The following is a 27,975-nucleotide window of genomic DNA, read 5'->3' as shown; positions in this document are numbered from 1 at the left end:
CCCACACCCATTAGGACAGTGGGAGGGTTAAACATGAGTTCTAAACAGTTTTCCAATAAAGGGTTGAAAACATAATACTGACAAGTGTAGCTAAAAAAAGAAGAAAAAAGTTACAACCGTTGTAAAACAGTAAGCAAAGGCAGGTACTCAAACCACTATGCTACCAAGCCTGGCCCAAAAGAGTAGTCGCCTAACACACATCTCCTGTGCTGGCCATTTTATGCATCTTTGTGGACAGAAAATGTGTTTTTTACGGCATTATTTTGTCCCCAGTGTCGAAATAATTTGTCAGGATATTCACTGGTGGAGGTTTAAAGCAGTCCTCTGTTAGCCTGGCAAGTAAAACTTAAATAAATGTCCTCTTAGACATTAAGGTCACAATCTCAACTGCAGCATTAAATCAACCGCCCTTTTCTTGCAACTCGTAGAAGGTGGGCGTTAGTGACCTACTTCCAGGGGAGGCAGGTTTCAGATTGGAGACTAGCTTAAGGTGGAGGAGCAGGGCCTGATGATGCTACTTTTGTCCATTTGCAGGCAGGAACTTAAATGTGAAAAAAATTGAAGCTGAGGCAAGAAATGTACGAATTCAGCAAAAAATAAATACAAATAAGGATGTGGGGGTATTTCTGATGAGGAAATGAAAATATCAGATGGTAAAAAGCTCCAAAAAGTGGATTTTTTTCATGATATGGCCCATTTAAATAGCTACTCTCCCCGTGTCGTTTGTTGTGATGCTGGGTGACAGTTTGCCTCCATTCAGTGTTCCTTTCTGCGAGACATGGGTCAGAATGACAAAACCTGCAAACCAAATGTGAATACAAATAAATTCAGAACGATGATACTTATCATGTGAACCAAGAGAAGGTTTTCTCAGATAACATTATATCTCACTCTTATTTTAATACCAGCTTGTAAAACAAAAAACTGTAGGTTTTTTTTTCATATTTAAACATAAATGTACCCATTTCAGTGGATTCATGATTTTGTTAAATTGGATATCCAAATTATTCTCTTGCTTTCTATTTATTAGGCTCACTGGGAAATAAAAGCATACATTGTGATCCCTGAGAGCAAAAGAAACATCTCAATATTAGGAAACATAGTTGGAGTCCTGCTGCAATGGCAGCAAAGACTTGTGGGAACATCTTTTGTTCTGTCTACTTAGTGTGAAAAAGCCGAGGGTTTGAGCGCTGATCATGCACTGAATGTATGAAATTCACAGTGCTGTCACACTTAAGACTCCACACAATAAACAACTGGAGAGGCTAATCACGTGATCTGTTACACAAACCGCTCATGTAAGCCTCGCTTTGTCAACTTAGAAAACGAGAGCAAGGCTCCGTTGAGAAAATGAGTGTGATCTGTGTTCAATAAATTGGATCAAAAGAGAGAAAACGTTGGAACAGCTAACAGGAACGCTTCAACTAGGTCTGTGGGCCATTGTCTGAAACACATAGATAATTAGGTGTTTTTCTTTGTTGCTGGCATCTTCCGTGTCATCATGTGAATGCAACATTGTCCACAAGTTTTAATGGCATCTCAGTCATTTTTTCCAATGTGTTTCAATTTCACTGATGATTAGATGACTGTTGGATGACATAATATGTTTGTTTAAAGTACAAAAAGAAGATAAATCATTTCTAGTCATCAGGTTAAAATAATGAACCTTTTTGGGAGGTATGTTTCATTTCATTTGTTGCTAAGCTAACAATTCATTCCAACACTAACATGGTGGTGGTAGTGTGATGGTCTGGGGTGGCTTTGCTGCTTCAAGGTCTTGATTACTTAATGAAGGAGAATTTCTCGTGTTTTCATGCTGAAAATACTAATGTGGTTGAATCAAAACAATTCTGCACAAAGGCCTGGTTCCACAGTGATGCGAGAGCATCATTAGCTGTAATTGTTATACAACCAATTATTTGTTTTAGATGAGTGAATTATCTTTCCATATAGATATAGGTTGCTTTGTATAGTTTGTGTGAATTTTGCATTTACTCGATATTTTTTTCCTTATATAATTTTTTTTCTGCTGATCTGAAACTTGTGAATCAAAAACTTAAAAACAGAAGAAATACATAAGGGATCGAATACTTTTTACAGCACTGTACGATACATCAGAGCTCTTCATTGTACAGACAGGTGTTCTTTTCATTTCAGCATTTTCCATCGCTTGTTTCCAATAGGTGAAATACCAGGTCGGCGCATGCAGATGTAAAAGTAATTTCTCAAAGATGAGTTATTTATTCACACAGCCATGCACTGTTATGGCAGCTATTTTGCCATGGAGAAAGACGAGTAGGGGAACTGCACTCACCCACAATACCATAAGCTGACACGGCCTTGGACAAGCCAGATCCACCCTTTTGGCCAATTTTGGTACGGTTGCCCAGATCCAGACGGCCAAGCAACTCCCGCACCTCTTGCTGGTTGTACACATGCTTCAGAAGAAATAAACACAATTTAAGCATTGCAGATATTGAACAGATGTTTCTGGGATTTTCTGCCCTGAGTGTTGTCTTCAGGACGGCAGAATGTTTATTTTCACACACAAAAAAACTGAAGTTCTTTACTTTTTTCCTTTTTATTAAATAATAAACATTAATTGCATGGATGCATCTTAAATGCACGAATGAAAAGAAGGCTCTGCATCTATCTGGTCTTTTGAGTCTTGATCGTTCCATCAAATAGTGTTTAAAAACTACTACCATGCAAACTTATCAATCTAATCAATTAGCAGGTTTTAATGTAATTATTTACATTTTTCTCTATAGGCTCAACAGCTTAATTTAATCCAGAGAGACAGTCTTTAAAAAAATAACTAAATAAAGAAAACAATTATAAAGTTGTTCTTTGCTGCTTTTGACTAGTACAGTCAAAAGATTTAAAAATCCATTATATTCTCTAAGAAAGATGTCAGTGTAAATTCACAGCACCAAAGGCTCTGACTGGTGCAGTTTTAGTCATTTATGCTTCATGGTAACAAACACATTCATATTATAATGAACTACAAAAGGAAAAACAAATCAACTTCCCGCTCATGGGCTCTGTAATGAGCATCGGGGAAGAAAAGAAAGCGTGCTTATGGACAACACACTCGGGACTAGCTGAACGCTTGAACAATGTCCCCTTAGGCGTGCTGCAATGTATTACATAAGCATAAACAGTAAAAAGTTAAGCACTGAACCAGGTTTGGTGGAAAGTCATGGCTTACCTTATCGTCGATTATCACCAGGTCTTTGGATTCTGTGCGGTCGATCTTTAACACTCTATGTCTGGTCTGTGCATGATTGCTCCCTACCAAGAAATATCTCTGAAAAGTACATTTTGAGGATGAAAATGGCAGATTAATACAAGCAATGCATAAAAATACAGTGAATGTTGGCCCAAAAAACATTAGAGCACAGCATTTAGTTGATTGTGATTGACACTGGCGCATCCTTTCCATGCCTCCTTCCTATCATGTCATTATTTTATCTCATACTTGGCTGCAAAATGAGAGATTTTTTGTTCACTAAAACGTGTCAAATTAGAGCATCGTGTATTGGTACAGTTTGCAACCATCACAGCCTTTTGTCCTGTTCCGCTCTTCCCAGTATCAAACAGTCTTTTTCTTTCCCAGTAATAGTTCACATCAATTTACTGTGTAGTAAGAAAGAAGCAAGAAACAGATCATAATGATCCCCGTGACAGATATTCTATTTAACTGTGATCACACATTTTGTTTATACACCAATGAAATTACTGATATCATATTTAAATCAACATGTATGGCTGCTCTGCTTATGCAACATCCAATTTAAACAATGAGAAAGAAAAATGCACAAGTGTGTGTTTAATATGTTTGGGGAGGGAGCTCAAAATGTTTAAATTGAAAACTTCAATATTAACCTTTTGCTGCCATCTAGTGCTTATGACAAGTGCTCAGACGTATGCCTTTCTCCCTCCACACGCAGAAGTGATTAGATTCAATGTAAACATAAATGAATGAAGATGGCTTACAAAACGTGATTAGAAGAAACAATCACCCTACGATGGCAACTATGAAGAAAGCATTTGAGCTGAAAAAGATGTTAAGGGGTCTGCTGGGTATGCAATAATATATATATATATATATATATATATATATATATATATATAGATATATACACACATATATATATACACATATATATATATATATATATATATATATATATATATACACATATATATATACACATATATATATACATATATATATACACACATATATATAAACATATATATATATACATATATGTATATACACACATATATATATACATATATATATATACACACATATATATACATATATATATACACACATATATATATACACACATATATATATACACACATATATATATACATATATATATATATATATATACATATATATATATATATATATATATATATATATATATATATATATATATATATATATATATATATATATATATATATATATATATATACTCATGCTTGCCATTATAAAGTTTTTGGAAGCCGTACAAAAGCACACAAACAAGTCAGACTTCAAAATATCTTCAAGTAACCAAGGGATGCAAAAGTCACAAGCTCTGAGTAATTTCTTTGAATGCCATTTTGGTAAAAACAATCAGGCCCGGTATGTTTTTTAATTTTTTTTCTGCAGAAATGTGTTATCCAGTTATTCAAAATGCCTTTTTCTTTTTCCATTCATTTTTAGTCCACTTCTCCTTATTTCGGATCATTTTCAACTTTTGTGTTTTCCCAATCAAAAGACACCTACTTAGTTTGTTTGTCTTTTAAAAATGTAAAGTAATGTCCTAGTTCTCTGTTGCTCTTGTTATGACAATAAATAAGAACATGATGCACTTACAGCTCTCGTTTCATACAGAACCATCCTCTGAATGCCACTGATGACAGCCGCTGCCTGAGGCATTTTACTGCTGTATTCTTCCAAAACAAAAACTAAAGACAAAAGAACGGCTGGGTAAACTGTACCCAAATTTTAAATCCAAAACTTTACAATAATAATTAAAGGAAGTTGTGAGCCATTTAGCATTCAGGAAACTAGCTAATAAGCTAATAGTGACTCACCAGTAGTTTAGCCTGCTAGCTTAACTAACAACAAAAATTAGCTCGAGCTATAATAAAACATCTCCGCTAGCTGCTAAAAAACTATTTAGAACGCATTTAGTAAAGTTTTAATTGATATCTATCCATTCACGCCTGTTAGACTAACATTCAGGTTCATGCCAACCGGTCATGTGACTGTCAGGAGCGAGGTGCCGGCTGATATGGTGTCTCGCTAGGTCAAAAAGCACACGTTTTTGTTTTTTAACGCCATCAGAAAAATGCTGGCATTTCGCGTTTGCGTTGACGTTCTTCGTTCCATATGAGATTCTGTGAGTTTATAAGTGCTCGTACTTAAAGAATAAACACAATAAACTTATGAAAATCAACCAAAAACGTTATCAGGCATATTATTAAACTAACACGTTTCCATTGTGTTCCCCTCCGCTCCTGGAGTTTTGAGTTGCCATGGTAACGATTCTGCGTTAGGCAGTTGTGAAGACGTTATGCTAAACGTATATTATGTCGATGGCTAAAACTAGGCCGGTGTTGATGAAAGGTTACTAACGATTACCTTTACTTAAACGTGAGTACTTTTTGCGTCAGTGAAACTGTCTAACAACTGTTTAGAAAATAATTTCTGAGGTTTTATCGAGTATTTTGTTGTATATGACAGGCAAAATGGACGCTTTAGTAGACTGCCAAATAGAAGACGAATCAGAGAGAGATCGCCTTCGGGCAAAACCCACCTGCTTCGTCGTTTTTGGAAAACCAGTAGGTTCTTACATTTACAACTCTACACACTTTCAAAAAGTTACAGCTTATTCCTATCCCAACAGTGAAGTATCCAATTTTTAATTAATAATGTATACACTTTCTATCACAGGGTGTTGGTAAATCCACCTTAGCCAAAATGATAGCAACGTCTTGGCACTGTGTTCTTATTGACGGTAGGTATAGCTTTAGAATGTTTGTTTGTTATTGCACAAAACAAATTCTGCTTCCAAAACCTTTCAGATACTGACCTGCTCCAGACACACATTAAGGACAAGACTAAGGAAGGAACACAGGTAGGTGAAATGTGGTTTGATTTTATTATTTTATTGTAATTTTCTGTTGAACCATTTCAGATCCTGAACATGTTATCGGAGGGGGAATGTATACCCGAAGATTTAGTCCTGCAGCTGGTGCTTGCCAGACTCAACTCACCTGATGTTCAGCATTATGGTAAATTCTGCTGTCAGAGTGTATCCAACATATCTTATTACTGTGGTCAGGCGTGCTAAATAAAAAAATAAAACATCTCAACATACAAGAGATGTTTGATTATGCTAGGTTTAGCAGGAACATGTTCTGTTAGTGATCATTTGTTTACTGTGCACAGGTTATGTTCTGAGTTGGCTTCCTTTTTCCGAGGAATGCAAGAAGATCCCTGATCTGACTGAATTGATGGAAAACCTCAAACCAGCACCAGATTTCATCTTTTATATCAAGGTTATTTTCATTTCCTGTAATTATATTTGTGAGCTGCATCTGAGCAAATCTAGATATTTTTGAGTTTTCCTGTCCTTCACCAGTGTCCAGACAACGACCTTATCAAAAGACTGTCGAGTCTGAAGCAGCACCCAGTGACGGGGCATCTGTACAGCAGGGATCACTGGGATCGTGAAGAAGAGTTCATTGTAAAGAAGGGAAATGCAAACCAGTTGGTGGATGATGAGGAGGAACAGGAATTTGAGGTGAGCAGCTTCTTAGTGTGTAGCCTTATGATTCTCAGTCTTTTGCCTCTGCCTCTCTCCTTTAATTAAAATTTAAGATTTTGTTTTACAATTTATAAAATAGTTTCTACAAAGTTTCACCATGTACAAACCTTCAAATAAATAACAAAATCATATCTACAGTTTAAACAGAGACTACTACATTTATGTAATTTAAAGTGTCACCATACTCATATTAGACGTTTTTAAATCAAAGCAAGTGATATGACTATTTACACATCCTTAAGAATAAATCCCCAAAATAAAATTCCAAATCAATTATGTGTTGTTGTTTTTTTATCAAGGAGGCGGAGCTTCTAAAGACTGGAATGAATGATATTGACCAGTTGGTGTGGATGCCCAAAAATCTGCCCAGAGAGGCTTTAACTAGAATTAACAAGTACAAGGAAACACTTCTAAGACCATTGGAGGTAAGATACCTGTCACGGTCTGCGTCTCCCCTCATGTGTCTCTTTTTGTTCTCCATCCCTCTCTAGGTTCTCCTTTTGTGTCTCCTAGCGCCCTCATGTGTCCTTGTCTGCGTCTCCCTCATGTGTCTCCTTGTGATCCTCATTTGTCCCCAGATCTTCAGCCCTCTAGGTTTCCCTCCCCAAGTATCTCCCTCCCAGGTCCAGTGCTCCCGTGGTACCCCTTAGTCACGCCCCTGTAGTTTTTCTTTTTGTAGTGTTTTTCTTTAGTTTCAGCTGTTCATTTTTTTAGTCTCTTTAGTGTGTTTTTCCCACCGGTGTTTGTGGTTTTCCTCCCCCTTAGAATATTAGTTATGCTTTCTGCTCTTCTTGTCTTTAGGTTTTACTCTTAGGTCATGTTAGTTTCCTCCCCGATTAGTTAATTGTTTTCACTTGGTTTCTCTCCCCACACACCTGCAGCTCATCTCCCTCTCATCCTCCCCAGTGTATAAACCCCTGTCTGTGTCTCGATGTTTTGTCGGTCCATTGTTTGTTGTCAGCGTTGCCTCGTTCCCTCTCTTGGTCTCTTGGTTTTGGATTTCTCCAGGTCTGCTCTTTACAGGAGTACTAGGTCTCTAGGATTTTATGTATTAGGATTTTGGATTTATGTTTTTGGCTTCCTGCCCCTTTTGGATTTTAAGCTATGGTCTCCAGGATTTTTAGGACATTGTTTGATTCCTGCCCTTGGATTATTTTTGTTCCCATCAAAATAAAGGGACTTTACTTTACTAATCGCTCCTGCCTCGTGTCGTCTGGTGTTTCTGCATTTTGGGTCTAAACCTCCTCCTGGCTCTCATCGTGACAATACCCTGCACTTTCTTTTTTTACCAAGTCACTCTTTGAAGATTTACAACACTTTTATTTTGTAAACAAGCATGGTACAAAGTAGGGATGTAAGAAAACATTGATATAGCGAAATAGCAGGATATGTCATATCTCCAGGATTTCACCAATACACATCCTTGTGCAAAGAGTGGAACAATCTGGATCATTCTTAATTTTTTTTTTCAAAACTTTTAGAGTTAGAATTTGCCATCAAACACACATCAGATCAATAAAATATTTCTAAGCTGAAATACAACAATGCAAATGTTTCATAGCTGCATGTCTTGTATTTGGTATTAGCAGAATCGTATAGTAAACATCAGATTTCTAAAAGATGAAGCCTGAAACTAAAAGCTTTTTTAAAATATAAATACATTTTCACTGACAGCCTCGCCTCTGTCAGTGCGCCCCAGGGCAGCTGTGGCTACACTGTAGCTCATCACCATCAGTGTGCGAATGTGTGTGTGAATGGATGAATGATGTAGTGTAAAGCACTTTGAAGTCCTTACTCTGAGAGGCGCTATACAAGTGCGGGTCATTTATCATTGCATTTTGAAGTAGTTTCTGATGATTTTTTTCTCAGGACTACGTGAAAAAGCAAAAGCATCTGTACGTGTTGCATCTCGATGGAAACAAAACACCTGAAGAGCTCCATCTGGTAAATACTTCCTTCATCAAGCCATTTGTTTAGTTTTTACATAGCGTTAGTCTGGTATTCGCTTCAGTGTGTAAACATAAATTGTATGTTAACTAGTTACGTTTATTTCTATGTTTCCATTTTAGGCTGTGATGACCCTGCTTGAATCTATGGCTATAAAGCGTGTCCCTGTTCCAGTGCTGCTCTACAACAACGAGATGGATGAAATACAGTCAGGGAGCAATGACCAGCAGGTCTATTATTTTATTTATTTATTTTTTCATAATTGACTTTAACATGTTTTGCATCTGGCCTGGGAACACCTTAAGATTCCTTCAGAGGAGCTGGTCCAAGTGGCTGGAGAGAGGGATGTCTGGGCCTCTCTGCTTAAATGCTGCTTCCCCTGCAACCTCTTTATGGAGAATTCACATAACCAGTACTTTTTCTCCTCCACAGGAACATCTTCTGAAAACGATGTGTTCTTCCAGGACAGTGGCCCCTGGCTTTCTCTGGAGAAGGAGCCGCTGGGGTCAAACGTGTCCTGTGGCGCTTAAGGAGGGCAAGAATATTCCTGGCGACATAGAATTTTCTGTAGGGTGAGTGTCATCGAGCAACTTATTTCCTGGAAAACATCTGTCTAATTCTCATATCAAATCCCTAGTTTCCAGGACAAGCTGTACATCCTTTCATCTCAGGAGGCCTACATGAAGTTTGTCACAAACCCCAGATGCTACTTACTCCCGCCTATGCCCCGAAACGTCTGCAAAGTGTCCATCATTGGACCTCCTCAGTCTGGGAAGAGCACCATGTGTAGGCTTCTAGCTCAGCACGTTGGTGCTGTGGTAGTGAACGTGGAGGAGCTGTTTGCCAAGGCTCGACAGGAAATGCTTGCAAAAGTCAAAGAGGAGACAGTGCAGGCTGCCATAGAGAAAATCAAAAAGGCCGTGAATGAGGATGGTGAGAAATGTGATCACATTTACATGCAGTCACTATAAAATTAGTCTTTTTCTAGCTAATGTGTGTGGACACACACATTTCCATTTGTATTTTTAAATGATAGTCTTATAGGTGTGAGCCTGAATCAAATGTTTTTGTGCTGTTATCAGTGACAGAGGATCATCCAGACGTGGAGGCCATGGTGTTCTATGCCATGGAGAAAGTCAAACGGAGCTCCTCTTTCTTTGATCTGCTTGCTGATGTGTTGAAGAAACGCGTAAAAGAGGTTTGAAAGCCAACATTTAGGCTATTGTTATTAAAACAAATGAAGGAGGGAAACAGTTGATGTTGCAGATAGAGGAGGTGGACTCTGATGCTGAGGCCAAGACTGGATGGGTGTTTGACAACTTCCCCAACAACCCTTCCCACGTTGAAATGTTACGGGACGCTGACATAATGCCAGATGTAGTCTTCATTCTCAGAGACGAAGGAAATCAAGGTAGACATTTTCTTTTTCAGAACATTTTTGGCTATTTCCATGCAGGTGTGTGTCCTGCCTGTCTATCAACAAGCCGTCTCATGAAAACATGGAGGGATTTTACTCAAACTCTCTGAGAGACACTAGTCAATGTACATCTAGAAGTCATTCACTTTCGGAGACAGTCCTATTGTTTTTGTATTTTGAACTTGGTTATCCAGGCGTCCCCGAGATGAAGGAGTTTAAGTTGCGGATTGAGAACAAGTGGACTCGGATGGAGCAGGCTCTACCGGACAATCACTGCATTTTAGAGATTGAGAGCAAAAGCCCTGAGAACTTGCTACAAGAGATGATCCAACAGATGGAAAGTGAGTGTAAAACCCTCCAAAGTAGACATATCTTTATTTAACGGTTACTTGTTACTACGTTTTCTTAAAAGTAATTGCAAAGTTATTTAAAGTGTCGCATTTTGTTAAAAAATACCTAATCCGGTCTTTTGCTGAAACGTTTGATCTCGACAAGAACCCTTTAGGTACGTGGCCAGAATGTTGTCTGATACTGACCCGCAGGAGTATGAGGATGCCGAGGCTGAAGAGCACAGTGACGATGATGCCGAATTGAAAGATGAAGATGAAGTTAGTAAATCAGCAAGACTTGCACTTAAAAATGAGCGATTTTCAAATGAAAAGTGTGTTTTATTTATTCTTACAACACAGAGAGGCATCCAAACAACCAAAAGATTATTAGGTGATACCAAGCATTTCTGCCCTGTTGCTTTAAAACATCACAACGTCCTGCAGCCTTGTATGGATATGTACCCCACTGTGTACCGCGAGAGGACTTTCTACTTTTCTGACAGTACAGCCAGACGTTCCTTCATTCAAAAGCCTGAGCTGTTCACTGCACAGACTGAGCCTCTTCAGGTAAAAACGACAAAACAACAGGAAGAAAGAAGCTGTTTGATGAGAAGAAATTCCCTCATCGTGTTTTTTTTCTTCCTGTTTTAAGCCTCCTGCCGTACGAGTCCTCTTACTGGGAGTCAGAGGCTCAGAGAAGTCCGCTCATGGTGAATGCGTCGCACATGAGCTGGGGCTGTTCTATATAAATTTCAGACAACTGCTCCAAAACCTGATCATAGCCAAGACAAAGAAACAAATTACTTATTCTGATGAGGAAATGCTGATAGAGAAGAGATGTGAGTTCCTGGAAGCCTCTATGAAGAGATCTAAGAAGGGAGACCAGAAAGAGATGGAAAACTGTTCAGACTTTCAGGTCAGTTTTAATTTTTTTTACTCTTTCCTTCTCTTAGCTTTTAGAAAAGCTGACCAATCCTCATAAGAGATCCCATCTTTGTTTTTGCGTCTACAGCCGGAGACGGTGATGACTGGAGCTGAACTGGCTATCAAAGCCCACTTATCTGATGGAGCGCCACTGAGTTCCAAGGTCTTGCAAACGATCGTCACACCTTTCTGGAAACAAGAGCCTTTCATGTAATTACACATTTCAGCTTGTTTTTCTCAAAGATAAACCTGAATCCTTTTGTTTTGGAGAAAATATGACTATATCTGCTGGAGGTTCTTTGCTTTGTAGGTCAACAGGCTTCATTTTGGATGGCTTCCCTCATGATATCAACCAAGCAAAGTTCATGTTGGAAAAACACCTTTACCCTGATGTTGTCGCAGTCATGGAAACTGATGTTACAGCTGTCCAAAAGCACTTGCTCCCAATCGACCTGGAGAAATGGCGTATGCAACATCTTAGATATCAGAATCTCAGGCATGAGGCAAAAATGACTCAGGTGACAAAACAAATCATTTGTTGTTAACTTAAAAGGTGTGGAACATTGAAAAACCATGTTGTAGTTATTTTTTTCTGATTATAATAGTTCACTCTGAGTTTTTCATGCAGGCTAAACAAAAAATAGTCTCCTACACCTATCTCCTGCATTAGCTTCTGATAGGAAACAGACGGTGAAACTCTAGAATTTGAAAATCCTGACAGATCTACGTCACGCTGTCAGTTAGCATTCATGGACTCGCCCATCTTGACTTGCAACGGGGAAGGTTGTTGTTGGTTTAGCGTCCAGAAAACAGCAGAGAATGTTTCAGTTAGTAGAAGCTAAACGTCAACATTAGCAGCTCCACCACACAGCAGAGCTCCTTCATTTGTGGCGATAAAACATTCATGTTGCAAGTCTGTGGTAAAATCACATTTCTGGTATCCAGTTCAAGATGAAATGGGCCAAAAATAATGTATAATTATATGTATATATATATATATATATATATATATATATATATATATATATATATATATATATATATAATTGTAAAAGACTCCAAATCCTGACCCCCCACCCACCACCACTACCATCAGTATGACTTACAAGGCATTCATTCCTACTAGACTCAAGACGCAAGACTCAAGACAACTTTATTAGTCCCCGAGGGGCAATTCGAGACAGCATTGTGAAGCAGCCGGCACTAAAATCTCTAAATTCTAAAAACACATCCAAATTACACATTTGTAAAACCCATAAAACCTATATACACAATCATGTCATAAACTCACATGTGAATGACCAACAATGATTAAAACTTTGGCTCACTCACACACACACACACACACACACACACACACACACACACACACACACACACACACACACACATGTAACTACATGCACGCACACATACAAGTAATGCACACTCCCCCTATCTGCACTGAGAATTAAGAAGAAGCACAGCTCTGGGAACAAAGGTTGTTTACTTAAACAAGTTTTCAACACCTTTGAACTCATTTGCTTCCAGTTAATTATAGGAGTATTTGACACTATTTTTTTTGGTTTGATATAGAAAATGAAAATCTCCAAGAGAGCTGAACTCAGAGAAGGGCAAGAACAACACCAAGCCAGGGTACAGGTGAGTGAACTCATCATTAACAACAGATTTTGTCAGAATTGATTAATCCTCTACCCATCTGCTGCTGTGGCCCCCAGACTCTGGAACTCTCTCCCCGTAAGCCTGAGATCAGTGGACTCAGTGGTCTCCTTTAAAAAGCAGCTGAAGACTCACTTGTTCAAACTGGATTTTGTGTGACCTTCTTCACCACTCTCTCTTTATTCTGCTCTCCCCACCTATTCCACCTTCCTCAGGATCCACTGATTTCCCTCTTTCCTGTTCACTCTCTCTTTCTTAACATTTTTAATCACAATTGCCTATTTTTGCTCATTTTAAATATATTTTTAACCATTTTCTAAATTCTTTTTTATATTTTTACATTTTTTGTTTTTGTGAAGCACCTCGTGATTTTTATCTTGAGAGGCGCTATAGAAATGATACTTTCTTGTTCTTCTTCTTCCCCCTTTACGCCCAACAAAACAGTTTAGAGGACGAGAAGAGGAGGAAGATTCTAGTGAAGAAGATGAAGGTTTAGATGACACAGAAGAATCTTCCTCTGAAGAGGAAGAAGAGATGGCAGATATGGAAGGCGATGATGTAAAGAGGGAGCTGGAGATGAAAATAGAGAAGCGTTTTGAAACAGATGAAACCAACATTGCTGGCGTGACGGTACACAGACATAAATTCCTTAAGGCTCTTAAACTGGTGTAGATCAGGTCCAGATTTTGTGAAGTATTCTTATAATCATAAAGGCTTGATTTGTTGTTTTTGGACAGCAACTTCTCAGGGGATATAAAGTACCCACATTGAAAATCAGTGCATCACGCCAGCACGAGACTCCTCAGCATCTCCTACTCCGAGGCATCCAGCCTCTGCTGGTAAACAGAGAATCACTCTTCCAAACGTGTCAACCCATCTCAGTCAGCCTTGCACACAAGCTGCTGCTCTCCTGCTATAAGAATCACAGTGCCTTTGGCTTCTGGGACCCCATCCAGGTAGGCCCCACAGGAACGCCAACAATACATTTGTTTTCTGCTTTGTGGTGTTGTTTTGAGCAAATAAGCTAATGTGCTTTTTTATTCATGCGCAACCCTGACGTGCAGCTGTACAAAACCAGAGATGCGGCTGTGCTTCCGCAATGGCCTCTCAACACAACATACCCCCTCATCCACAATCAGTTCATCTATTTCTTTGCATCCAAAGAAAACCTCGATGAATTTATGCTCAACCCTTTAAAATACCTTCGGCAGCCTGTGCCCCCTCCAGCGTTGCCAATAAAAATAGCTGTCCTCGGGCCTCCTAAATCTGGAAAAACAACAGGTAAGAGGCGGAAAAGCTGAAGGTGAATATATTTTTATTCTCAACGTTAACATTTTCAGTTTTTAATTTTTTATTTTTTTAGTGGCAGAGACATTCGCTCAAAAGTATGGCTTGGTTCATCTGTCCATCGGTAGCGCCATGCATATGGTGCTCAACGATCAGGGTCACACTGAGCTAGCGGTTCAGATAGGAGGCTACCTCTCGCAGGGTCGTGCTGTACCTGATGAACTGGCCATTCAGTGTCTGAAGGTGGCACTGCTAAATCCAGTCTGCAGCTTGCGAGGGTAAAATCATCAGTCCATTACATTTATTACATTTTAGGCTGTTTTAATTTTACCTTCATGAAATCTTTGGAATGCATTTTGATGTTTAAACAAGAGTACCACAGTCTTACATGTGCTGATCATGAAACCTGCACATTTCAGGTATGTTCTGGATGGCTTTCCAGTTACCCTTAGCCAGGCTAAATTAATGGAGTCTGAGAGCATCATCCCTTTGATTGTAGTAGAGCTTGAGCTTGATGAGGTGGAGGTGAACAAAAGACGCCTTGAAGACAGTGCTATGCCCAAACAGTAAGAGATCTGTTTTTTAGTAAAGAACTGTTACTATAATGGGCAATTCCCATCTGTACCGGGTCGGTCCTGGCCGGGTAGCTTAGGTTGTTTACATATCTGGGTGGCCTGGTATTTTTCCGGGCCAACCAAGGCTCATTCTCAGCCCTCTTCTCGAGGGGGTCTGCTTCAGGCCGACCAGGGCCAACACACCCACTGCTGACAGCAAATTCACACCTTCCATTAGAGCAAGCCTCTGATTGGTGGGTAGAATCAGCCCACATGGGCTTAAGACAAGGATGTGTGGAATCAACCGGGCCAGGCTGGGGCCGACTGGGGCTACCCGGCCCGGGCCGACCCGGTACAGATGGGAATGGCCCATAAGACAGCCAACTCAAACAAAATGTGTCCTGCTCACCTCCCCCCTCATTACAGACCTCACCTGAAGAACGACGGCTCTGAAATCCTCCACAACTCCTCTGACTATTTCAAGGAGGAGGTGGAACACGTGAGGCGCTACTACCAAGAGCAGCATCAGAACTGGTTCATCTTTAATGGCTCGAAGAACAAATGGTGGATCTTTACTAACATTTTGAAGGAAGTCTGCATCAGCGTGAAACGCATGCAGTCTTACACAGAAAGGACACAAAGTGGTGAGTGTTAAATCATTTGCATTTTTAGGTGAGCAAATGTTGGTGTAGCATCTTTAAATTTCAACAAAAGGTGAAACGTTAGGAATGATGGGTGAGTGGGTTTAATTTTTCTAACCCTGTGTTGTTTAACAGGGCGAGCTGCCTGCATCAGCAGGTTGTGCATCACACCCAAACAGCTGGCCTGTCAGCTGGGAGAGTTTGGCCAGTACTGTCCTGTCTGTCTGGCTCTGCATCAGCACCTGGTTGACCTCTCAGACGATACAGCCTTGACTCATGCCGCAGAGTACAGGACACATTATTACAAGTTATGTGACCAAAACCATCTGCAGGTAGGTGTTCTGGAGGTGTTACGGATGACAGTTTCATTCAGAAAGGGGGGAAAGTCTAACTATATACAACATTTTTACATTTTCACCCGACAACAGAAGTTCCTGTCGACTCCTGATCAGTTCGTGGCGCCTAACTGCCCACACACCCTCCCACAACCCCACCTGCTGCCAAGAAAGCTAACCGAGGCTCAGGTGAAAGCCAAGTTCCCACAACAAGCCGAAATGCAAGGCTTCTGCCCTGTTACTTATAAGGATGGAAAACAGAGGTATTCAGTCTAATGACCTAATATAATTCAGAAAATATCATCCAGTTGTGTGTGTCTTTAAAACACACAAATCCAATACAGATGTTAAACCTCAAAAAATAATTTTCTTTATAGATACGAAGCTCTGATTCAAGGAAGCTTGGAGTATGCGGTGGAATACAAAGAGCGAATCTACATTTGTGAGAGCAAACAGAAACAGGATACATTCATGAGGTATCTAATAGTTAAAATCAAAATATAGAAACCGTTTCTCCAAAAAATATTAAATGGATTTAACTCATTCTCTAGAATTCCTGAAACCTACTGGGACCAGAAGCTTCCCGTTAAAGTCCCTCCTGTTTGTGAGCCTGTTTCCCTCACCTCCCTTCCAAATATGGGCTACTTGGAACAGGTGATGCCACCTCACAGTTACATTAACTGTAATTAGCAGCACAGCACGTTGAGAGTTTAACGTTTTCTTTGAGTTTGTAGGGAGTGGCACGGCCGCTGATTAAGGCCATGACAGCTGCTGGGATCTTCAAACCCAAGTTCCCTTTCCTCAGCATACAGAGATCAGCTGAAATCTATGTCGCCTACCATTTAAAGGGTAAGCTATAGATGATGCAGGTTTAAATTAAATATCACAAAAAATATTGTGAGTCAGTTAAATGAATTGTTTAGATTTGCATTCCCCCAAATTTAACATCTTGTTTCTAAAGCTTTTGTTTTTCCTGTCTTTCTTTCTTTTTAATCAAAATTTTGTGTAACTTTTCTTTTAAGCTTTTAATCCAAAGAGTCCAGAACATGTTCGGCAGATGTACAAAAGGAAGCTTGCCTTGTTTGAGGAGGACTGCGCACTCATCCCCTACCTGAGCTCAGAAATGAGAGGGGCCTACAAGCCTCCAGGCGAACGCTCCAAAGATTTTGAAGCCAAACTAAACAGATTCCTGGCACTTGAAGCCCTAGGACCTCAAATCGACCTGTAGCTACGCTTGTTTTCCTTCCTTCTCGTAAAATATGCCAGCATTTTTCAGAAGCTGGTATAATATTTACATTAAAAGTGTTGTTGTGACTTTAATAAGTCATTAGTTTGGAGCTGCATAAAATATGTGTAAACGTGTATGTTATCAGAAATAAAGGTTGAAGCATTATTTTAGGATCTTTGTTTTTATTGGTCAACTATAATCTGACATATGACCCGTGGGACAATTTGGCATGTAACAATCATAGATTTTGATAATTATAGTGTGAGAAAAACACTCAGTTTCATCATCATTATCATTATCACTCTTAAGTTGCAAGTGCGGCATTCTGGCCACAAGTGGCAGTGGAAGTCTTGAGTGACATTTCATTTATCCTGTAATGGGTCGTTTTAGCACACACTGATTCAAGAAATGATTTAAAGATATGAAAAAGTTGCAGAGCATGGCTTTAATATTACATGAAGTCACTATTACGTTCTCGACTCTAGTTAAGAAAATCTATGGAACTAGGATTGGGACAATATTCAGCGTAACTTGTACCAAGTTTTGTAACTTCAAACATGTTTCATCACATGTAACTTTGGATTCGTAACTTGTAACTTTGGATTTGTAACTTGTAACTTTGTATAAAAAATACATGTACAAAATACAATGTTCCTGTTACAAAACAAGAATACAAGTACGAATTGAGAATTACAAGTTACGAATCCAAAGTTACAAGTTACGAATCCAAAGTTACATGTGATGAAACATGTTTGAAGTTACAAAACTTGGTACAAGTTACGCTGAATATTGTCCCAATCCTAGTTCCATAATAACCCAGCCCATTCAACTGGGTAGACACTGGGAAAGACTTGGGAAGGAAACAGGTTGTAAAATAATAATTTATCTTTCTTTGTGTTCAATTATTATTACAAGGATTTACAAACAAAAACAAAAACCCCACAGCTGGGACCAGGAATTATTACACACAAAAACAAAAATAGCTGGCATTTCTTTACCCACAAATTATCTTTAACTAGTACAAACAAAACAAAAAAGATTCTAAAGCTAGTTATAAAATACCACCAAGTTTAAAACAAATCCTCTCCCCAGTTTGGACCAGAAAAGTACAGAGATCTACTCTCATTTAGATAGCACTTTCTCAAGACGTCCGCAGACCAAACCAATTAGCAGAGAAAGGGAGCGTGGAGTGGAGTCAACCCATGGGTTAGGAGTTGCTCCTCGTGTAATGGTTCCAACGACGTTTTATCCTCCTCATGTGGCAACCGCAATCAGTCCCAATCCGCCTCAGCTGCAGCCTCTGCTCCGGAGCTGTCCGTTGATGTCATTTGGGGCAAAGTTCACACAAGGCCGCTGGTCCTGAACTCCGCAGCAGTCAAAGAGTCCTTTTTCTCAGAGGATCCATGTTGTGTGACATGAAAAGTAAATAAAATTAAAACACAACTATATACTTCACACAAACTACCGGGGAACGTAACAGTCACTCATAAAAAAAATCTGGTTTGATTAGAATAACTTGATTCTTTCACTTCATAATATGATCTCCGTTTAGATCTTTGTCATGAAGGGCGAATGGTGATGTGCATCTCTTCAAAAAAAGTTAGGATTTTAAGGTTTTTGTCAGCCACTAGTTCCAGGCCAGGTGTTGCATGATTGCAGAATAGATTTGTGTTCCTGAGGTGGTCGTTGGTTTTTCTCCTTTGGCCCAAAGGTTAACAATCCAGTATCAGTTCTCACACAAGAGATGAGCAAACACTTCCTGCAATCTAAAGGAGAAGGAGGCAAATACAAGGTAAAAAAACAAATGACCCGAGTCCATGCATAAACTATATTGATTTCAATTAATCTCTTTTTATTATTTTTTTCCTGCAGTTTTTTATGAAGGCCACCCAACTGCAGCAGATGAAAGATTACTTCATTTACATTAAAACCACAAAACACATCACAGAGGGGATATTTACCCAAAAGGGTGAAGTATGTGTGACTTTAGCAGACAGGCTGGGATTCAGCTACACTATTCAAATCGTGTTCAATAATTACAGATGATTTTTTTTCAGTGCTTGAAGGACTTGAAGCATAAGTACCTGGAAAAGAGGATCGTTACACAAGCTGGGCGTCAATCAATGAAGTGCAGACTCAACTGGAGGAATTACAGAAACAAATGGCGTGGGCTTTGGTGAGGCGATCTGCAGTTGGCCTTATGCTTCTGGTGCGTTGTAATATACCTGTTTATAAATGTTTCAGGTGTCTGAGATGGAGAAGGAGTTGGAGCCGATGAAGGAAAAGCTGCAGTGTGACAGACGAGCTACAGAGAAATATGATGAGAAGGTGGATGAATGGAAGGTAAACTAGTTTTATGATATTCTTCTGACAATTCCTCATGTCTGATAAAGCAAATGTTTTTTTTTTTTGTTTGTTTCTGTTGGAATTCCAACATCCTTCTATTTTTAATGTCGTTTCACAGAATAAGGTGGAGCAAGCAGAGCAGAAGCTCAAGCACATCCAGGATCAGTTGGAGGAGATCATCCAGCAAGTCGGGGAGCTTCAGCCTAAATGTGCTGAACTTGAGACAGAGGCCCAAAAACGCAACAAACTCCTCAAGACCTGCGAGGTTGGAGTTCCCCTTTTCAAAAGTTTTCAGACACTTCTGATGAGTTTGGGGTGAGGGTTTAAGTACAACCATCTTGGTAAACCTTACAGCTGATGGGTTTGGTTTGGTTTAGGAGAGCCTGTGTCCTTCCTCGCATTGTTTAAAAGTTATGAAGCTGTTCTCACACTGACACCGTATTTTTTTTCTGTGTGTATTCCAGCTCGTCATCCATCGGTGTAGAACTAATCTTAGAGATCTGGAAAAGGACAAAGTTCAGCTGTCCTCACGTTTAAAAGATCTCCATCTTAGGTTGGATGTTACTTTGGTTTTCATCGTCTCATTTCTACTAAATGGTTGCTCATCTTGTATTTTAGTTCTGAAAATGCCTTTTTTGATTCCCAGTTTTTTAAATGTAGTGATCGATCACCTTTTCTGCCCTTTAGCATCACTCAGACGATGGATCCAGAAAGCCAGCTGAGGACTGAGCGTGTGGAGCAGATTCAGACTGAGCTGGATAACCTGGAACATCAGAGCTCCACTCTGAGCCAGCAGATTGACCAGTATCGGTGGCACAGGAGTTAAGTGCTCGCCTCGCAATCGGTAGGTCGCAGGTTCGAGACCCGCTCAGTCTGTCGCTGTCGTTGTGTCCTTGGGCAAGACACTTAACCCACATTGCCTGCTGGTGGTGGTCGGAGGGACCGGTGGCGCCTGTGCTTGGCAGCCTCGCCTCTGTCAGTGCGCCCCAGGGCAGCTGTGGCTACATTGTAGCTCATCCCCACCAGTGTGTGAATGTGTGTGTGAATGGGTGAATGACTGATTGTGTTGTAAAGTGCCTTGGGGGGTTCCAGGACTCTAGAAGGCGCTATATATACAGGCCATTTACTATTTACCATTTTACCATCCTGCAGCCGCATGAAAGAAGAACAAGGGAAGATGAGGTATCTGGATCAATAACACATTTGTAACGGTTATGTGTTGGTCTCTTCTGCCACCTTCAACAGAGAGAAGTTTAGCTGAGCTGTATGCATTATTGAATCAAAGGTTTTGTCAGTGCAGCCTTTAAAAGGCTCCAGATTTGTTTAGTTCTTATTTTGAACTCCAGATTTTCCCTCAGAGCTGACACAGAGGTGGAATGCTTCTTTCTTGTCGTATCTACAGGAAAGAATTTGATGTTCTCCGGAGATCCATTGAAGCAAACAAAAGGACACTAGATACTATGATGGCCAGCCGCTCTAATCGACTTCGGCGTTTTGGAGATCAGATGCCGGAACTGCTCAGTGACATCGAGGAAGCCCACAGAAAAGGCCTGTTCAAGCACACACCCCGAGGACCTCTGGGTAAGACTCTTTCCCTTGTCTTTGTCTGTTTTGTTTACTAAATTTTCATTCAGAATAAATAATTAGACAATAAAACACTAATAATGATAGATTTCATTGTAATACTTTTTAAAGTCATGCTTGTTTCTGTTTTTGATCCTATAAAACCAACAGAGTTAACTCATTAACTGCCAGCCATTTTCTGATCAGAAAAGCCCTTCGCTGCCAGCGTTTTCACAGTTTTTTTAAGAGTCACAGAAAGTTGCGTGCTATGATGATGTCAACGCCAAAACTACCAAAACTACCAAAACAAAGCGGAGACTCACCTGTTACATCAGGAAAAATCCGCGAGTTTCGAGCATTATCCATTCTTTAAAAACTCATAGTCGAATTGTGATCGGCAGAAGCTTTTCCGACTCGTGCCTCACTTTTTTTTTACAGCAGCGGCCCAAAATGATCTCCTAACACATGGATTTTCAGCTTCCTGATCACGTGGCGTGTTACGTACGCGGATGACATGATGTCAGCTTTAGAGCTGGGATGTTTGTTGTCCCGGCGTGGGGGCTCGTTCCGACGCCCACACAGTAAAAAAAAAATGCAAATGACGACTTTAGTCGTCAATGGCAGTGAATGAGTTAATAAACGTTGTTGTACCTTGTATCTATATTTATTTCCTTCTTCAGGTTACCTCTTTAGTCTGAAGGACCCAGAGCTGGCCCTGGCTGTTGAAGTATGTCTTAAAAGCCTTCTGAGAGCTTTCACATGCGACAACTATGAAGATGAGAAGGTGTTCAAAAGCATCATCATCGTTTAATTATCAATTCACCAGAATAAATACAATAAAGTTTATCTTTCACCAAATAGAATATTTACTCAGACATCACAATATAACTATAGACACATTACTTGTCTTTGTGTGTGTGTGTGTGTGTGTGTGTGTGTGTGCGTGCGTGCGTGCGTGCGTGCGTGTGTGTGTGTGTGTGTGTGTGTGTGTGTGTGTGTCTGCTCTGTCTTCTCCATCCCCAGTGAGTCGTGGAGGATGGCTGCTTATGCCGAGCCAGGATCCTCTGGAGGTTTCTTCCTGTTAAAAGGGAGTTTTCCTCTCCACTGTCACTAAATGCTTGCTTAATATGAGGATTGCTGTAAAGTCACTGACACTAGTCAGTGACTTGATGCAATTTGCTGGGTTCCTTATGTAGGAAACATTATTTCTGATTGGCTTAATGAACTGACCTGAATTGGAATGTTTATTATGTGAAGTGCCTTGAGACGACTCTTGTCGTGATTTGGCGCTTTATAAATAAAATTGAATTGAATTGAATTAAAGTTCTCAGAGGCCCCAGGCCGACAATCATTACCAGCCATTGGACATGATGCTGCAGGTAGGTGCCAGCCAGCGCCACAGACAGTTCATTTTCTTCACGCAGAACATGAGGTAAACTACAGTTAAATTAAAACATTAAATGTGATAAATCAGTCATAATAAGGTGAAAAAACTCAGATTTTTTTATTTAAAAATGAGGAATTTAAACTAAGGTCATGCCTTTTACCCCCCCACCCCCACCCCCCCAGCTCTCTCCCTACGAGCAGCAGCATCAACATCCTCCAAGTCGAGGATCCTGACCGGGGGCAGAGTGAATAGCACGGTTTTAGGATTCAGTCAAGCTCGCCACTGCCTCAGAAATCTTATTATAAACTCCTTCCCAGATGTTTACAGATGTTATTTAAAATTAAAGGGGAAAAGTATAAACTAAGAGTAAAAGTTCTGGTTAAAATAAATTAAGCTGTTTTATGGATTCATTTGATGAACTGAAATTGTTTCATCTCACCTTTTAAGTAAAAGAAATAAAATACAAAGATTTGGCCTTTTATTTATTGATTTACTTATTTATTTGGTTATCGTGTATTGTGTTCCTGTAAAATTGTTTATATATTTTTTCTTTTATCTGAATTGTGTATTTTTTACAAGGAATGTTAATGTTTGAAATGGAAAATAATTTTCTGTCTAAGATCAGAATTATGGAGTATTTGGACATAATTAACTGTCGGAACCGTTATTAATACCTCTAAGCGGTTGGACGGGGTGCAGTAGATCAAGAAACGATACTGCTTCACTATTTTCTTTGAACAAAGGTTAAGAAAAGTGCAGATTAGATGAAACGCCCTAGGCTCAGTGTGGATGGAGTGTGTGTGGTTCTAGACTGGCCTGCACTTAACTCGACTTTCACAGGTTAACAGCCTCTTTGATTAAAGCATTTCACTTGATGCTCAGAGACCTTTTTGAGGTCAGTCTTGTGAGGAAGAAGGATTTGCACCTTTAAGGGCTGCATGCCAAACTCACACACACACACACACACACACCAGATCAGAAGAATGCATCCCAGACTCATTCACATAACGAATGCTGACAGCATACCTGACCTCTTCAGCTAACAGGCGCCTGTCCTTACATTTTTTAAATCTTGACCAAGGAGATAAAATGAAGAACATTTCGCTTCCATCAAGGCTGTTTAACAGGAATTCGGCAACAAGGTCGCGTGGAACTCCGAGTTCAGCAAAATACCAACTACATGTCGACTGCATGGATCAATCCGGCTGTGATGACGGCCAGAAAGTGTTTGATGACAGCAGACCAAATGAGAGGCGACACAGAGAAATACACTTCTCCATTGGACCAGAGAAGTATGAGCCTTTGATGGATGATGAGGTGAAAGAGAAGAAAAAGAATGAAAACTACAAGAAAGTGAAGAAGGTTGGTAATTTCTTTTTAAATATGTAATTAGGAGTTTTTTTCCTGATGTAGATGATGGTGATGATGTAGCTGGAGATACAGAAATGTGTTTTTAACGAGTTTGGGTTTTTGTTTCAGGTTGGATGGGTTAAAGAAAGTACTGCATCTTTATTTTGTAAAAGAAAAGTATTTTAAAAACCACAAAGTAAACTATACAAGATGCTAAAATCTCCATTCCAGGTGGATCCAATTAACACTATTAATTAAACCGTTATGCTGAGTATATTTGAAGTTTACTTCACTCTGTTGCAATTGTTTCTGTTTTTCACACTAATTTGCATTTAAACTCCCCCTAACAAGTATTTTTTAATTGTTTTTAACAAGAAAACATACAAAATAAAAAACAGAACATGTCTCGCAGAACGTGTCATAACTTAACGTTTGTATCCCTGATATTTTATTATAGAAATGCACAACTAAAGGTAAATGCATATTGAAGCAAACCTTTTTAAAATTGCACGTACAAATGTGTAATAAATTGTGAAATCATGCACAGCAGATTAATTTCACATTATTTATAAATAACATTACTTTGTCTCAATTTCCAGTTTTATTCCCTGTTAAACTAGCTGATTGAGCTTTCCTGATTTCCTATTTTGGGAGAATAAGGTCTTTATTTTGATAGGTTTTTTTAACTTCCTGTTTCTGCTGCAGCCAGTCGGCCTTTTCCTGTTCAGGATACACAAGACAATAGTGCTCACAGGACATTCTTGTCAAGAGGAGAGCGTATTTCTTTTCCTGCTGCTCTTATTGTGTCCAAAAGCGCCACATTTACAGATATGAAATCATGTTGTGCGTCAGATCTTGACCTTGTTATTCTTATCCTGCTCGATTTCTGAAAGTTCCCAGAAATCACCAGAGAAAACTGAAAGAATCAAAATGATTGTGTTTAACTGACTATTTTTTTTTCTACCTTCAGAATGTTGGAAAGGCACTTCGAACCACCTGGAAGTGTTTGATGCTTGGCTTTTATAATTTTGCCCTCGCCTACTCGACTCCAATCACAGTGGCTGCTGCTTTTTCTCCTGATTTTCACCATGACAGAAGCAGGACATAAGCTACAGTGCATGGATTCAGATTTTACTGTATAAAGCTGAAAACAAGAGACTCTGACCAGACTTTTTAATTATAATATGTTGGTGCATTTGGATATGTATACATTTAAGTATGTCTGTTTTTAAGTTGAATGTAAAGAAAATATTGTTTTTTATTCCTTTGATTATTTACTACAGTAATATGATTAAATTTACTTTGAAAAGCACATCAAACAGATAGCCAAGCTAAGGATTAGCTTAAGTAGTTTTATCATTATTGAAAATTATTTTCATGTGGAATCTGTCAGATATTAGCAAATGTGTTGACTCAAGAGGTCAGTGATAAGTATGTATTTGTAAGTGATTAAGTTGGGACATTTTTATGAGTGGGACAAATGAGGAGAAGCAGAAAGTGATTAAGAAAAGAAAAGCTTTGTGATTCCATAGAAAATATCCCTTTAATAAATAGTTAATAAATGTACAAAAGAGAAAAAGACATTTCTGCATTATCAATAAGTGTACAGCAACATAAAAGTACATTTGAACGTCTTTTGATCAACAAACTGTAAAAAGGTCTAATGAAAATAAAGTTTTAAGTTTGTTTACATTTTGAAACCAACTGATTGGTTGTCTCTGCGACGTCATTCGTCTGCTACTTCCGCATTTCCGTCTCGCTTGAAGCTAAAGCTAAGCTAGGAGTGAAATTGGTGTTTTTTGAAGATGACGCAGCAGAAAACAGACAATATCAGCTCAGTCCCTATCGACGGATTTAGCAACTTGAGAATAACGTCAATATGGACGTTTCTCATGTCTGTGAGTTGATTTTTATTCCCACAAATTAGCATTTTAATGCTAGCTGACACACTCCCGACTGTCTTCTAATAGTTGTGTTTTGGTTCGCAGGTGCAGTGGTCGGAGCCTTGGCTTATTGGACTCATAGTGTTTCATGTTGTGTGTTTGTTTCTGACTGTAGTGTCCTGCAGGTATTACAGAGCTCAGATCTGCCACTTTCTGCTCATCGGTACGTGTTCAAGCCCCATCACAACAAGAATCCGATCAGTACATGAAAACTTCTGGTCCGAGAAAGACTTTTTAATGCTATATAGTGTTAAATTGGTGGTTTAAATTTAATTTAAGGTATTAAGGCTGGTAATCAGCAAAAATGTTAATGTGATTGTTGACAAAAATAATTTAGGACACCTGGATAACAACCCTTCTACACAATTTGAGGCTAAATTATTTCAGTTATGCAAGATCAGTCTCTGCAACTATGAGGTTTATTAATAAGAGTAGATAATAAATCTACAAAACTCATCTTGGCCTTCAAACATGACTGTTTGTTTGAACTGGGTGTAGTAACATCTCTTTTTACTAATATTTCACTGTTCTACATGGGTGACGTGTCTCCTGATATGTTTTGTGTTTAATAGAAAAGCCTGTCTCTTAGTGGGTCATTTATTTTTGGGGGGGGGGGGGGGGGTTTAGTTCAAATTAGTGTCAGAGAAATATGACCTGATACTGCTGACACAAGAATACGATAGGAAAGTGGCATTTTTGTACTAAATTTTCCTTCAATCTGACTCTTTTCCACAGTTAGCCTTGTTTACAGTGCTGAATATCTAAATGAGCTGGCAGCCATGAACTGGAAGTAAGGTTACATATCTATGTATCTGGAACTTTTCTCTTTGTAAAACTACAGTTAACCACGTATTTGTTTCTCTCAGGGCTTTTTCTAATTTCCAGTATTTTGACTCAAAGGGCATGTTCATCTCTCTGGTCTACTCTGTTCCTCTTTTGCTCAATGCAATCATCATTGTGGTAAGTTTGAACCTTTTTTCATCTGAACACACTACAGCAGCATATTTGCCAGTTTTACCACTGGTTTATGGAAATCTGTCCCTTTTTTTGGCAGATGGTGTGGGTGCACAGAACCTTTTCCACCATGACTGAACTCAAGACACTTCAGCTGAAGAGGAAAGCACGGCGTGAGAAGAGAGATAAGAATGACTGATCCCACTGATGTCCGTACATGGACTTCATTTAGGGGCATTAATGCAATTTCTCCCCTACTAATCCTGACTTTTGGAAAGTAAATGCAGAATCTTACGTTGTGACTTTAAATGGACTTTTGTCTCATGGACATAATGTCAGAAATTTGTCTGCTATTTTTGTCCCTGGTGTGATGGTTAAACAATGCTGCTGAGTGGACCTTTAACTCTAAATCTTTATGGAGACCAAAGACGTTTTGCTGTTTCGTATTTAATGTTTCAAAATGCAACATAAGGAACTTTTGTGTTGCTGTTTGGTTCAAGATTAAAATCAGAGAAGAAACATGTTGAAGTGTTCTCAAACAAGGGGGTGTTAGATGAACCTCCTTGTATTCCTGTAACAACAATTAGAATGGGGCTTTGTCATTGTGTGTCTAACAGCTAAAGACGAATGTATCTGTTAGAATTTAAATAGTCTGTTATGACGACACATTAGACGTGACTGCTTTTGTGTTGATTTGTGATCAATTAAAAAAGAACCACATTTCTTAACTCTGTTACGCTTGTCACACCAATAGTTGCTCCAGAGCCCAATCTGAAAGCTGTATTTCTTTTTTTTTTTTTGGTTAGACTTCTTCAAACATTTATATAACCTGGTCTGATCTTAGTAAAGTCTTATTTTTCCCCAAACACATTTTTTTCTAGTAGCTTGAGGTTTCAATGATACTTTGGGCATTCTGTTGCCTCAGCTGCCATCAATTGTTCGCTGGGTTCAGATCAACACAGACGTTTGTATTTTAACAAATGGGTAAAAAACATGAATTGCTGGAGTTTTACCAGGTGAATTCCTACTAATCTGCATACTTAAATTTAAGTTATGTATTTATGTCCTATTGATAATATATATGTGATAAGCTAATTTGCACCAAAAAATGAACAAATAATTTAGCAAAAACTGCTTTCATCTGGGGTGGTGCAGTGGTTAGAGCTGTTGCCTTGTAGCAAGAAGGTCCTAGGTTCACTTCCCAGCCTAGGATCTTTCTGCATGGAGTTTGCATGTTCTCCCTGTGCATGCGTGGGTTCTCTCCGG

The 27,975-nt window shown here is 39.2% G+C and overlaps 5 protein-coding genes across 8 annotated transcripts in view; 4 read left to right on the top strand and 1 right to left on the bottom strand.

The window, feature by feature from the left end:
- The window catches only part of fig4a (FIG4 phosphoinositide 5-phosphatase a), a 70,409-nt gene extending 65,131 nt beyond the window's left edge, over positions 1–5,278 (bottom strand). For 2 of the 3 annotated variants that reach the window (XR_011515987.1, XM_054747967.2), the window contains exons 1-2: positions 3,212–3,583; positions 2,315–2,438 (exon numbers count right to left, since the gene is read on the bottom strand). Coding sequence is in view for 2 of the 3 variants with exons in the window: in XM_054747967.2 (XP_054603942.2) it covers positions 2,315–2,438; positions 3,212–3,445 (358 nt within the window). In the remaining variant the exon portion in view is untranslated. Of the gene's footprint in view, positions 1–2,314; positions 2,439–3,211; positions 3,584–4,885 lie in introns of those variants that run through there. The other variant, XM_015947355.3, reaches the window with a different exon arrangement.
- Positions 5,279–5,542: 264 nt separating this feature from the next.
- Positions 5,543–17,331, top strand: ak9 (adenylate kinase 9). 2 transcript variants are annotated; one of them, XM_015947354.3, is made up of 33 exons: positions 5,543–5,668; positions 5,759–5,856; positions 5,969–6,032; positions 6,100–6,152; positions 6,213–6,309; positions 6,467–6,576; positions 6,660–6,821; positions 7,145–7,270; positions 8,715–8,789; positions 8,915–9,022; positions 9,225–9,364; positions 9,430–9,725; positions 9,875–9,990; positions 10,059–10,203; positions 10,404–10,550; positions 10,705–10,817; positions 10,899–11,105; positions 11,191–11,454; positions 11,551–11,672; positions 11,773–11,980; positions 13,038–13,103; positions 13,566–13,751; positions 13,859–14,077; positions 14,186–14,402; positions 14,485–14,686; positions 14,828–14,974; positions 15,389–15,606; positions 15,739–15,935; positions 16,032–16,201; positions 16,316–16,414; positions 16,490–16,592; positions 16,673–16,787; positions 16,961–17,331. In XM_015947354.3, exons 2-33 carry the CDS (start codon positions 5,764–5,766, stop codon positions 17,164–17,166), a joined length of 4,791 nt encoding a protein of 1,596 aa, XP_015802840.3. In that variant the 5' UTR covers positions 5,543–5,668; positions 5,759–5,763; the 3' UTR covers positions 17,167–17,331. The 2 variants fall into 2 exon arrangements, with proteins under 2 accessions (XP_015802840.3, XP_070399408.1); XM_070543307.1 differs by lacking the exons at positions 5,543–5,668; positions 5,759–5,856; positions 5,969–6,032; ... (3 more) ...; positions 6,660–6,821; positions 7,145–7,270 and adding an exon at positions 7,833–7,853.
- A 1,952-nt stretch (positions 17,332–19,283) lies between these two features.
- LOC139061879 (structural maintenance of chromosomes protein 6-like) lies at positions 19,284–20,049 on the top strand. Its single transcript, XM_070541784.1, has 3 exons — positions 19,284–19,509; positions 19,631–19,827; positions 19,977–20,049. Exons 1-3 carry the CDS (start codon positions 19,402–19,404, stop codon positions 20,047–20,049), a joined length of 378 nt encoding a protein of 125 aa, XP_070397885.1. The 5' UTR covers positions 19,284–19,401.
- Positions 20,050–23,420: 3,371 nt separating this feature from the next.
- Positions 23,421–25,516, top strand: LOC129165258 (required for drug-induced death protein 1). The gene is made up of 2 exons (XM_054747966.2): positions 23,421–23,824; positions 24,783–25,516. Exons 1-2 carry the CDS (start codon positions 23,474–23,476, stop codon positions 24,918–24,920), a joined length of 489 nt encoding a protein of 162 aa, XP_054603941.2. The 5' UTR covers positions 23,421–23,473; the 3' UTR covers positions 24,921–25,516.
- A 12-nt stretch (positions 25,517–25,528) lies between these two features.
- tmem18 (transmembrane protein 18) lies at positions 25,529–27,437 on the top strand. Its single transcript, XM_015947353.3, has 5 exons — positions 25,529–25,710; positions 25,801–25,918; positions 26,491–26,545; positions 26,622–26,715; positions 26,810–27,437. The coding sequence occupies exons 1-5, from the start codon at positions 25,618–25,620 to the stop codon at positions 26,906–26,908; spliced, it is 459 nt and encodes a 152-aa protein (XP_015802839.1). The 5' UTR covers positions 25,529–25,617; the 3' UTR covers positions 26,909–27,437.
- Positions 27,438–27,975: the final 538 nt, after the last annotated feature.

This window comes from Nothobranchius furzeri, chromosome 2, assembly GCF_043380555.1.
Source record: "Nothobranchius furzeri strain GRZ-AD chromosome 2, NfurGRZ-RIMD1, whole genome shotgun sequence".
Lineage (NCBI taxonomy): Eukaryota > Metazoa > Chordata > Actinopteri > Cyprinodontiformes > Nothobranchiidae > Nothobranchius > Nothobranchius furzeri.
This window is presented reverse-complemented; position numbering and strand designations above follow the sequence as displayed.